A 13,164-nucleotide genomic window follows, 5' to 3' on the forward strand; every position below is an offset into this window, starting at 1 on the left:
AGATCACGGGCTTCCAGATCTTTCTTTGTTCACGTAGTTGAATTGAACAATGAAGACATGATTCTAGGGAACTTGGACAACGCCCGTTGACACTCGGCCGAAGTCACGATAGTACGGCGAGATAAAACCCGTTCGATTCAAGGCTCCAACTAGTGAAGACCACCTACTCACATAGTCTCTAGTCGTCACGCTGATGCATCTGAAACTAAATGCCGGGGGCAAGAATAGAACCTGGGCCACATAAAACACCAAACATATTCCTTACTACTCTACCACTAGCTAAATTGTAATTAATTACTCTCACGCTAAAGCTACTTCACACTTGCACGAAATATGGTTACATTAATAGTGAATTTGTAAACACTTTCTTTTATGAAAGAGAAATTATAACACCAGAAAAGTATAATGCTAGTTTACTAGTGATGGTTTCTGCAAACATATTCATCATCCTATCGTTTAAATGAAACAATTTTCTATCTAAAAGACTTGTATATCTAAAGTACATAATTATGATATACTCATGCGGATGATTCAAATCCTTCGTGCATTTGTATGTGGATAGTAGGTTAGCTTGCCGCTCAAAACAAAAAAAGTATTTAAATCTCGTTAATAATATTTATCTTCGACAAAATATAAATCTCATTATTGTTAATTGTTCATAATAATAAATTATATATATATATATATAATTTTTTAGAAGTTTCCTTTGATGACGTCATAATATCTAGATTGAAACAGAAAAAAAGAAAAAAGAGTGGCTTGGTTTACTTGAAGGTTGTCAAAGACGAAATTGTAATTTGGTCTAAAACATTTCAAATTTAACTAATTAAATATTGTTTTGAGCGGTCTAAAACATTTCAATATGGTCTAAAACATTTCTAAGTTTTGATGCGTCTTCTCCCAAAACTTGGTGACCCGCAGAGTGAGTTACTTTTGCTTCGATCATGTATGGGTATTGCTAAACTTTTCTTCGGGTTGAGAACACGCCAACCTGTACACATGATGGAGGCAGCGGTGTTTTTTGACAAGGGATTGCGTGAGGCGATCGAGGACATTGTAGTTTGTGGAGGTCCTTTCTTTGGAGACCTCCAATGGCGACTTGCTTCCTTACCCATTAAGAATGGGGGTTTGGGGTTGTATTCGGCAGTAGAGGTTTCCTCTTATGCGTTTGTGGCCTCGAGAGCCCAATCGTGGGTGCTTCAAGATCACATTTTGCGAGACAGTGGTATATGTGGGATGGATTCTGATTATTCTTGTGCTCTGGCTTGTCTTCGTGATATGATTCCAAGCTTCGATTTTAGCAGTTTCTCTAACAAAGAGACCGCCCCCTCTAAAGCCCAGCATGCATTGGCGAGCACTCTTTTTAGTAAAATTGTTCACGACATGGAGTCACACTTTAACATGACAAGCAGACAAAAAGCCATTTTTGAGTTTCTACAAGCACCACATGCTCAAGATTTTCTTCTTGCTATCCCTATAGATGGGTTAGGCCAGCATATGTCTCCAGTGGAGTATCGTAGTATCCTTAAGTATCGCCTTATGATTCCTCTATTTCCGGTTGATGATATATGTCCTGTTTGTCGTAAAGCGTGTTTAGACTCATATGGGGAGCACGCGGTGCACTGTAAAGAGCTCCCGGGGTTCAAGTACCCACACGATCTGGTTAGGGATGTGCTCTTTGATATATTCAGGCGAGCTGGAATTTCTGTTAAGAAAGAAGCACCTTTGAATTTCCTGACTGACCCGTCGGAGGGAAGATCATCTCTTCGACCGGCTGACATTTTGGTGTTTGGATGGATAGGAGGGAAACACGTGTGTGTGGATTTAACAGGGGTTTCTCCTTTGGTGGGCTTAGGGAGTAGTGGTTTCGCGGTCGGTCAAGCCGCATTAAAAGCTGCTTCAGGTAAGGTGGCAAAACATGAAAAGGCGTGTCTTGACAACCAACATGTATTTATTCCTTTTGCTTTTGACACTTTTGGTTTCCTCGCGTCTGAAGCTGTGGAGCTACTTACCCGTGTTCAGCGGGTCATGCATAGTAATGTTATGACTCCAAGATCAGCAAATATAGTTTTTAAAAGATTGGGTTTTGCGATTCAAAAAGGGGTAGCGGCGCAGCTTGTTGCCCGCTTGCCTTCTGTTTCGATGTAATCCAATGAACATGATTGTTTTAATTTAAAAAAATATATATATATATATATTGTTTAATTTTCAACCTTTGTAACTTAATATTTTAATAACGAGCTTAATATGGAAGTTGTAGACGTGTAGCAAATTACATCTCTATTATGATTCCCAGTAAAGTCTATGATTGAATTATTACTAGGTAGTTGATATTGTTGATAATTTTAAAAATATGCCATTTGTGGACTTTAATAATTAATTTATTAGGTTTGATAGACTTACATCTATAACTATTCCGGGATCTAACAAAAATGGTCCGATCCTCAATTCCATCCAACTTTATTGTCGGTGTGTTATATGATGTGGTTTATTAGAAGTAAACAAAATTCAAGTTTATAACTTTTAGCTATAAAATCGTAATAATAAACTCATGTTTTCTTTTGGTAATTTTAAAATACATAGATTAGTTAGAATATTTTAAATTTATATTTTAAAAGAAATTAAATAGAAAGTTGTAAATCTATACCTGTTAAGAAAAAATGTTAAAGAAAAAAAAAGGTTAACATCAATTCATCCTAGTTGAGATGGTAAGCCATAAGCCACAAATATTTTAAAAACAATGTAGTGAATTTGATTCACACCAACATACTTTTCATTTTATCAATCCAGTTCAAAACCATAAAAATGAAACAATTTTAATTACATCAACATAGATAATAAAGTAGAATTTATTAAATTGAAAACTTAAGCACTTGACAGCCTATGTGGAAGACCTAATTAAATGACATGTGATAACAAACTATGCAGTCAATAGCGGTGGGATAGCGGTTAGCGGACCTTTTCAAAATAGCGGTCCAAAATAGCGGAACCGTTAATAGCGCCGTTATTTACCGCTATTTGACCGATTTTTTGATTATTAGATAGCTTTCGTAGCACCGATTTTCAAGGTGTGTATTTTTTGGGCTAAATTAAGAAAAGCCCATAAAAACTAGTTACTTGTTTATGACTAATTGACTAGTTTTTAATCCAAAATCCCTATCCCTAGAAAATCACGTTCTCTCCGTTGTCACGATTTACCGACCAACACTCAGGTTTGCCCTCTAATGGTTTTTTTTTTTTTTTTTGCTTTCATTGTTGTATTCCTAAAGTTGTTGAATCTTCCGTTCATGATTTTAATTTAGTAGTTTATTTGGACTTCTAGTTGGTAGTTCATTAACTCATTTACGTTTGCTTTTATGTTGGGTTATTTGAAATTTTGAATACTGGTTATATTAATGAGTATTCTTTGATCAAACTTGTAGCACCTATCAAATATTAACAGTTGTTCACATGCATATTCTCAATTAAGTTAACTGAGTTAATTGTTTTGCAAGTTGCAATAGCTTTATTAATGGCTGGTCCAGCTTCATCGTCTGATGCTAGCACTGGCACAAAATGTTTAAATGGAGATATGGCGTGGGAATGGGGAGAGTGGAGAGATCCCTTGAAAAAGCAAAACATATGGTGCACACTATGCGAGAAGAAGGTAACGGGAGGAATTACACGACTAAAGCAACATCTTACTCATACTGGAGGTCAAGTCACCGGTAGAGGTGTTCAAAAAAACCGGTTATAGAACCGGTTTGGTCGGTTTAACCGAAAACCGGTTAATAGAAAAACCGGTTATTAAAAAACCGGTTAGACCGGTTATTGAACCGCCGGTTAGTACTTCGGTTACTCATTCGTGGACAAAAACCGGTTATTGAACCGGTTAGTAAAAAAACCGGTTAAATTTAAAAACCGGTTAACCTAAAAACCGGTTAACCGGTTAACGGTAAAAAACCGGTTAACCTAAAAACCGGTTAACCGGTTTTTAGGTTAACCGGTTTTTGACCGTTATAAAATGGCCATATGACCGTTTGGGTCCTTTTTTGCCCGTTTTTTTTTGATTTCTAGCCGTTTTTTTTAACATTTTACCCCCACAAACAACTATATATAGTTTAGGTTGGGTAGGTTAGCTCACACTCGATTATACAACTCTACTAGCTCTAAACGTTTATTTCATACGCGATTATTTTGTTATCTCACACTCAATTATACCACATTACCACTCCATACGCTCTTATTTCGTAGTCGTTTATTTCATACTCGTACTCGTTTATTTCATACTCGATTATACGCTCTTATTATCATGGCCTCCCAAAGTGCTGCTTCATCCGTCAACATGGGTGCCTCGAACACAGACATAACGGTCGTTCGGATCATCCCCACGAAACGAAACCAAGATGTGTGGCAACATTTCGACCTATGCGAACTGTCTAACGGTCGCCAAAAAGCTCGATGCAAGCACTGTTTGAAGTTCTATGCCAAAGATGCAAACTCCACTTTAAAAGCGCATATACAACAGCGCTTTTGCAAGGCCTTGAAGGACGAAGCGGGAAGTAGTTCGCAGCCGGAGATGATGAATCAAGGAGGGGTGTTTACGTACGACGTTGAAGCGGTACGTCAACAGTTTTCAAACTTTGTGATTCAACAAACACTTCCTTTCAACCACTTCGACAACCCTCAATTCACGGAGATGATGCAAAACTATGTTCAACCACGCTACCAACACGTAAGTCGTTCGACCCTTAGAAGAGATTGTCTTAAAGCATGGAAAAACGCTAAATCCGAACTAATTTCATACTTTTCAAACTTACAAACTGGTGTAAACTTAACAACGGATGTTTGGTCGGTACCTCATGGTTCGCCCGACTCATACATTTGTGTGACGGCTCATTGGGTTGACCCCGAGTCGTGGCAAATGATGAAACGAACCGTTGCGTTTCAATTGTTTGATTACCCGCACACGGGTAGAAATATTTTTCAAATCTTGGATAAAGTCATTCGACAATACAAAATTGAAGATAAAATCTTTTCAATTTCGTTTGATAACGCGTCCAACAATACGACCGCGGTTGGCCATTTAAAATTAAAGTATAAACCTATTTGTGATGGAGCGTTTTTTCATAGCCGATGCATTGCACATATTATCAACTTGGCTGTGCAAGATGGGTTAAACGTGATCGAAACGCAAAGAAACAGTTTTAAAAGAATGTTACGAGATGTTTTTAGCAACAATAAAACATTTTCAAGATACAAAAAATTTTGTGTAGAAGCTAATTGTCAATGGTTGGGGCCAAATTGGGATTGTCCAACAAGATGGAACTCGACTTGTAATATGTTTGAGAAAGCCATCCAACAAAAAGAATCATTAATTGCGTTTCATCAAATTTTGTCAAGTAGGGGTAAATGTGCACCATATGATCCTAGAAACTGGTTATTGATTGAGATCGTTACGGAGGTCCTTCAAATTTTTAAATCTTGCACAACTAGTTTATCCGGGGTTTACTATCCAACAAGCCCCATTGCTTTACCAAAAATTGCTGTCATGTGCACAAAGTTGAGTGAACTTGATTGTAGGGGTGCACCTTATTTTGATATGGGTGTAAAAATGAAAGAAAAATTTAGAAAATATTTTCAACAACTACCCGCTGTTTTGACATGTGCTGCTGCGTTAAACCCTTGCATCAATGTTGGTGGTGTTGAAGCTTTAATAGAAAAAATTTGTGATGAGCTTGGGTTAAACGACGATCAAAACCCCTATTATAGCCAAACTTTAAAGAATGCTTTCAACACCACCTTGTCAAACATGTATGATGTCTACCTTACAAAATACGGGTCGTCTTCCCAAATTCATGACTCGTTAAGAGCTGTTGCCCAATCCCAATCCCAAACCGACCTTGAAATGGGGATGTACTACATGATTTGGGAAGACGCCGGTAAACGTCAAAGGGTAAACACCCCAAGCAGTGAACTTGGAAGGTATGGTGGTACCAACTTTGTGAAACACATGACTCCGGATGAATTTAGAAGTCTTGATTTGCTGGCTTGGTGGAGAGGTAAGGAGGATGAGTTTCCGATCCTCGCCGCCATGGCCAAAGATTTACTAACGGTCCAAGCTTCCACGGTAGCTTCGGAGTCTGCTTTTTCTGTTTCTGGCAGGGTTATATCGATTAGGAGGACTCGACTCACTGCACCAGCTATAGAGATGTCGATTTGCTACAAGGATTACTTGGACTCTTTAGATAGGGCACAACATCAACGCTCACTCGAGGGGGAAATGGAGTATGAAGCGGGCTTGTATGAAGGCGAGGTCAATGAAGGACACACTCAACCAATGACCGATGAAGAAGCTGCGTACGACGATTACCTAAGAAATAGCTCGGGATCGGGTAGCGAAGAAAATTAGTTAAAGAAACAGCAAACATGGAGGCAAATCATGAGTAAGAAACAGCAAGTTGTTCATGTAATCGTGTCTAAGCATTCTTTTTCCTAATATGTGCTCTTATTTACTTGTTGATTTGGATTTTTCTAATTTAGTTAAAGAAACAGCAAACATGGAGGCAAATCATGAACAAACTGCGATTGAGAACAACAGGAGCATCTGCTAGTTCACGATTTAATGTTTGTATTTTTGAGTTAAATCATGAACAACAGTTCTTGGCAGAGATTTCTTCAGTGTTAATGATTTAATGTTTGTATTTTTGAGTTACGAATATGCGATAACGATTTAATGTTTGTATTTTTAATGTAAAAACTATAAATGAAAGTTATGTGTTTTTAATCTTTGGTTTGTTGAAAACACATTCACCAACACACACTCATACTCATCTTCCAAGCAAAGAACCCTAACAACGAAAGCAAAGAATGGCTTCGGTCAGTCCGTTTTGCCTTGTAGTTACCGGTTTGTTTATACTGTGAAAAAATAATGGTCTTCATTAAGTACAAAATATAAAAAACAAATATTCGTATTTGAAACCGCGAAATTTAAAAAAAAAAAAAAACCGGTTAATAAAAAAACCGGTTTATTAACCGGTTCTAACCGGTTTCTAAACCGGTCCTAACCGGTTAGACCGGTTAGGGTTTTGACAGAAAAAAACCGGTTATTAACCGGTCCGGTTATTAACCGAACCGGTTTTTTTCCGGGCAAAAAAAACCGGTCCGGTTAATAACCGAACCGGTTTTTTTAAAAAAACCGGTTTGTGCACCTCTAGTCACCGGTTGTCCGAATGTGACTATGGATATCCAAAAAAGAGTCATGGCATCAATTCAAGAAAAGAATAAAAAAAACTAGAAAAGAAAAGAAATATACAGATTCTTAAATCAAACTCAGTTGATCTTTCTGATGAGGATGACGAAGATCAAGATCATGCACAAGAAGTTAGCAAACACTTTTCAAAGAAAAGGAAATTTGTGGGTGCTAGCGACGTTCGAGGTCCTGTTGATAACATGTTAAAGACCGATTATGGAAAAACAAAGCAAAGTACATTGGATAGAAATAATCCAATATAAGAGAAGTTAAAGATGAATGCTTGGGATAAATTTGCAATTTGGGCTTATTTGGTTAGTTTACCCTGTAATGCCGTACATGATGAAGGTTTCCAAGATATGATCAATGCCATTGGAGAATACGGAAGAGGGATCTAAATGTGATTATCATTTATTTATTATTTGACTATTACTTAATATTACCTTATGTTAGGTGTGCCGGCCCCATCTTATCATAATATGCGTGTCACGTTGCTGAAAAATCGTTTAGAAGAAACGAAAAAGTTTGTGGATTCGTTCCGGCCACATTGGGAAGAATATCGTTGTAACATTATGTCTGATTTTTGGACAGACGGTAAAGGAAGGTGTTTGATAAACTTCTTAGTCAATTGTCCTCTTGGAACGGTATTTTTGAAATCAATTGATGCATCGGAGCATGTGAAGAATTCTCAATTAATCGTGGAGATGATAAATGAGGTGATAAAAGATGTTGGAGATGCGAATATTGTTCAGGTGTTTTTATTTTTCTAGATAAAGATATCATATACTTTTATTTGTTACTTTTACTTTTTTTTTTCATTTTGTTAATTTAAATATTATTTTTTTATAGTTCATTACAGATAACGGGTCAAACTTCAAAGCTTCTGGAAAGATTTTAGAAGAACAACATCCTAAGATGTTTTGGACTCCTTGTGCCGCACATTGTGTGAATCTCATGATTCAAGATATCACTGAGAAAATACTGAAGATAAAGAGTACTATGGTCTTGTGTAACTAGATTTGCAACCCAGTTTTATACTATTTAGAGTATCCAAGAGAATCGACATCATATTCAAGTAATGTTTGTTTATGAAGAATGGAGGAAAAGTGACTTTGTAAAAAAGGCAGTTGGAAAGAAAGTCGAGCGAATAGTTGCAAAAACGGAATTTTGGGACAATGTACATCTAGTTTGTCAAGTGCTAGCTCCTTTGGTAGATGTGGTCAGATTGGTTGATACAGAAGAAAAGCTATGTATGGGTTACATCTATGATGTAGTTTATAGAGCGAATGAGCAAATTAAAAAAAATCTAACCGATGAAAGACTGATTACCAAAATTTGGGGTATGATTCAAGCAAGCTGGTCCGACCAACTTCATCATCCGTTACACGCAGGTCTTAAACTTTATGTTTATTATTTTAATCTTTAATTAATATAGTCGTTTATATTTAATCTTAACTTGTTATTGAATGTGCAGCCGGATGTTACCTAAACCCTGCAATTTTTCATGGGGAAAATTCAAAGAATATACGAAAGAACAGAGACATTGTGAATGGACTTTATGTTGCTATTGATCGTCTAGTGCCCGATGAAGATGAGAATGATAAAGTTAGGCAGGACTTAAATCTATACATTGATTCAATTGGGCAATTTGGATCACCAGCTGCTATATGGGGTAGAACGAAAGTTGCACCATGTAAGTAAATTATTTCGGCATATTAATTTTTTTTAACTTTTTATAGATACACTCCATTTATTTATAAAATGTAGATATATGGTGGCGCACTTATGGGATCGATACTCCTTTGCTCCAAGCATTTGCTATAACTGTCCTTAGTCAAACCTGTAGTGCTTCACCTTGTGAACGCAACTGGAGTGCATTTGATAATGTAAGTTCTTGTTACCAAATGTTTTTATAAATTATATTGCATATGATTAAATTTACTTACTTCATTATGTAATTTGTTTTTATTCTTTACGTTCAGTTGCATTCAAAGAAAAGAAATTGTCTTTTACAACAATAACTTAATGATTTTGTGTACATCCAATACAACACAAGGTTACAAAGGCGCTTCAACTCATTAAAAGCCAACAAATCTTTGGATCCTATTTTGTTGAGAGACGTAGACGAAAATGATGATTGGGTTATACCAACAGAAGTTGAGCTTCAAGACTATGTTGATGATAATGATGATCTTCTTTGGTTGATTGGGCGAGAGGCAATGGGAGGAAACGAAGAAGTTGGGGCAAGTACTAGTAGCAAAAGATCGCGCTATAGAGATGATGATGATATTGGAGTTGAAGTGGAAGATCTTGATGAACAATTGGATTCCATGGTTGATATGGCCTCAGAGGAAGATTTTATTGCTTATGATTGAAGATTTAAATCATGCTTTAGTTATTGATACTTTCGTGTTTTGATACTTTTGATACTTTTGTGTCTTAAGACTTTTATCTTTTGATATTACTATTAAAAATATGTGTATATATATATATATATATGATTTTTGAGTTCGTATATTACATTTGGATTCGTTGCAAGTTAGGCTGGTCAATTCATAAGGCAGACCATTTAACAACCCTATGTGACAAATAGTTGAAGAATGTAACATTTAATTTAAGGACTGGACATGCCGGGTTAAAATGAATAATGAATTTGTAACAATCAAAACACATCAATTAACTTCAAGCTGTTGCCTTTATATATATTTATTTTTATCTATCTTCAAACACCAGTGGTGTCACGAGAACACCGCACCCGTACACCCAGACCACTAGTAGTGGGTCCCATTGACCCAAGCCATGTGATTCACTAGCCAATCAGCCTTTTTTCTTTTTTTCCTTTTTCCTTTTCAATTGTATTTGTTATTAAATAACATAAAAAATGGAATTGCGGAGAATCTGGTATAACATAGATTGATTTATGGGGTTGATGCAAGAAAAACTAAGATGATGTTGATGTGACGAATGAACTAGAATGATGAAGAGTCCTCTATAATACATAGCCTAATATCATAGATAATCAACAAATATTGTATCAAAACCTTGTTAATCGATTGACTTGTTTCTTATCTCTTTCCTCATTTATGAAAAACGTGTCTAATCAATTAGTTAATGGATATTGTCTATATCTATAGTAAGGGCATCCAAGCAACATTTAACGGCCGCAAAGCTACATCAAGAGTTGGTGACTTTTTGAACCCCAACCTTTCACCTAGAATTTATTATGATACGACTTTAGCAAACCACATGTCTCCTAAAGTTGAAGGCACATAACATAATTAATTAGCTACAAGGTTATGTGCAGGTTCAACTCATATTCTTCATACATACAATGATACAAAAATATGGTTTCACAATCATGTCGGGTTAAACTGATGAACCCAGAAATTATTCATATATTTATTCGTGTAAAAGAAATAAATCGTAACCTACACACACTTAAAATTATGTAACCTGACGATGATGTGTGTAAAACAAATCAAACATGTTAAAGAGTTGTAACTTATAATCAAGTAATAAACGAGTCAGAAACTGGATGTATATTGTGACAATTGGGTTGAACAAGTTGGCAGGCTGACATGTGTAACTAAACTTATTAAACAAATATAGCTCAAAACTTAATACTTTCATGTCGTGTCGGGAGCTACCATTATACACGAATGTTATGTGCACTATAGTACGATAGATGAATAGGGAAATGATGAGTCTCACATGTAAGATTGTTTCTAGTAAAAATAGTTTTAAAAAACTTTTAAGAATTATTGTTGGGAAAATTAATCGGGATATGGTTTTACTAAATTTAAAATAAAATAATCGTATTTATATATTATTTTTAAATGAAAACTCACTCTCTCTAAATATACCTCTAAATTGCACAATTTTTTTTTATAATTGTAGACTTGAACATGCGTCATTTGGAAAGACAAATTTTATCCGACAACTTAATATCGTTAGACTAATGAAGTATTATCATTATTATAAATTATGGCTTTGTGTTGTACTTGTTGTGAGCTTCACAATGAGCTAAGTTATTTTCACAATAATTAAGATAGATAAGTTATAAAATAGCAAGTTTGGTAAAAACATGTAAATTTGAATTATATATAAAAATTTTTACTATAAAACCGGGTTAATTTGCATTATTGAGGGACCCCTGGCCCTTAGTAACCTTTGCCCCTGGACGCGACGTAGGAAGACAGAATATGAGAAGTTAGAGCGGCGTCTGAAGATAAAAGTTGATTTCTGATAGCACAATGTATTTAAAAATAAAATTTAACCAACTAGGATTAGAATTTGATAATTAATGGTTTGGGTCTTGGGTTTGATGTTTTAAAGGGTGGACATTTAGGGGTTGTTTGTTTACATTTGAACGGAACCATTTAGATGTGGAAACATCTGATTTATTCAGACTTCAGCATGTTTGGTTCTAGACAGAAAAACATTTGAATAGTTAAAATTTGGTTCGAATCAGTCAGACTCTTTTTGTTGCTGAATGATATAGAGGCTTATTCCCATCCGATTCATTCCCAAAAAGCCCCTTAGACCAAAACAACAAAATTTGGGCCACCCTTCTAACACACTGGATCTGCCTATCGTACACTAGGATTAGTCACAATGTATAATCCCCTATAACTGTGACGGATCAAACGGTGTTTTGTTTTATATTAAAAGTAGCTTTATGTGAGCCTCTGAAGTGCTTTAGTTTCATACATGTTGATCATCAGTTGGAATCATTAAAATTTAAAAACGAAAGAGTAGAAAAGGACAAAAACAATAACTTCTAGTGGAGATTTCATTTTATAATAATTGATATTTTGAATACAGATATTCGAGTAGATAACGATTATAATAAAATATTAGGCGCACGCTTGTATTAATTTAAAGAATAATTAAAAGCCTAAAGTCCCTATAATGACTCATTATAGCAGTACCCACTTTTGTTGAAGCCTACGTAACTATGTTGGTTTCCGACTATGCAACTTGCTTCATCTTATGTTCTTTAGTCTTTGGAATACAGCTTTTTTAAACGCAAAATATTATTAATTCATCCATTTTCTAATAATTAGTATTTTAAACATAAAATTGACATAATTATAAATTTTGTTTTTTTAAACATAGATGGTTTATGAATCAAGTACTTAAAAAGTTTACTTTCATTCTTTATTATTTAAAAGACAAGTTGCCTTGCTTTTCGTCCTTTTGAAACACCCCAACCGACGACGAAATGTGTCAGGACTTCACGATTGCTTATAGCTCATGACACTAAATTTAAAGTGACAATTTTATTAAAATCTAGCACAAAACACCATTAAAACAAAAACATCCAAATAATCCAAAACGAACCATAAGTAATGTCTAAAATTTATTAAGTAAATCAAAAGGTCCAACTAAGCGATTCTTCCATCTTGAGTAATTCATAACCTGTATCATGTAGAAAATATTCGTTAACACTAGGTTTGTGAGCAATCATAGGTTTGATGCAATACAATAAATGAAAAACTATACAAATCAATAACACATGGCTAAAGTCCAACAATATGTAAAGCAATAAATCGTACGAAAACTCCTGTTTGTCTCAGGTCAAAACCGAACTATTTGGAAGCATAGGTTCGTCTCAAGGACCATCCCACCAAAACGTTTGCGTTTGTGTACCATCTCCAACCACCAAAATATAAACACATAATCAAATATCACATAGAGCATATACAACATGATGAAAATCTAACACATGATTTAATTATATGAAATATATGTATTTGGTTGAGATGAAATAGTAGAGTTTGTGGTAATACGTTAAATGCTACACCTAAAATATTTTAAAACAATAAAATGGGGCTATGAAATACTCACCTTTTAAACGGACGAGAAAAATAATAAAAGTGAATGAACACTTAAACAAGCGAAACGTCCGAACTTGACCCAACAACAAAACC

General features: G+C 35.3%; 1 protein-coding gene across 1 annotated transcript; it reads left to right on the plus strand.

Annotated features, from left to right (window-relative positions):
• The first annotated feature begins 3,511 nt into the window (after nt 1-3,511).
• LOC143600362 (uncharacterized) lies at nt 3,512-9,606 on the plus strand. Its single transcript, XM_077078075.1, has 8 exons — nt 3,512-3,713; nt 7,316-7,465; nt 7,685-7,983; nt 8,081-8,225; nt 8,326-8,622; nt 8,706-8,924; nt 8,999-9,137; nt 9,288-9,606. Exons 1-8 carry the CDS (start codon nt 3,512-3,514, stop codon nt 9,604-9,606), a joined length of 1,770 nt encoding a protein of 589 aa, XP_076934190.1.
• Nucleotides 9,607-13,164: the final 3,558 nt, after the last annotated feature.

The sequence above is a fragment of the Bidens hawaiensis genome, unplaced genomic scaffold (genome assembly GCF_021521415.1).
Source record: "Bidens hawaiensis isolate Kalapana, Puna unplaced genomic scaffold, B.hawaiensis_p1.1 tig00053972_1, whole genome shotgun sequence".
Classification (NCBI taxonomy): Eukaryota; Viridiplantae; Streptophyta; class Magnoliopsida; order Asterales; family Asteraceae; genus Bidens; species Bidens hawaiensis.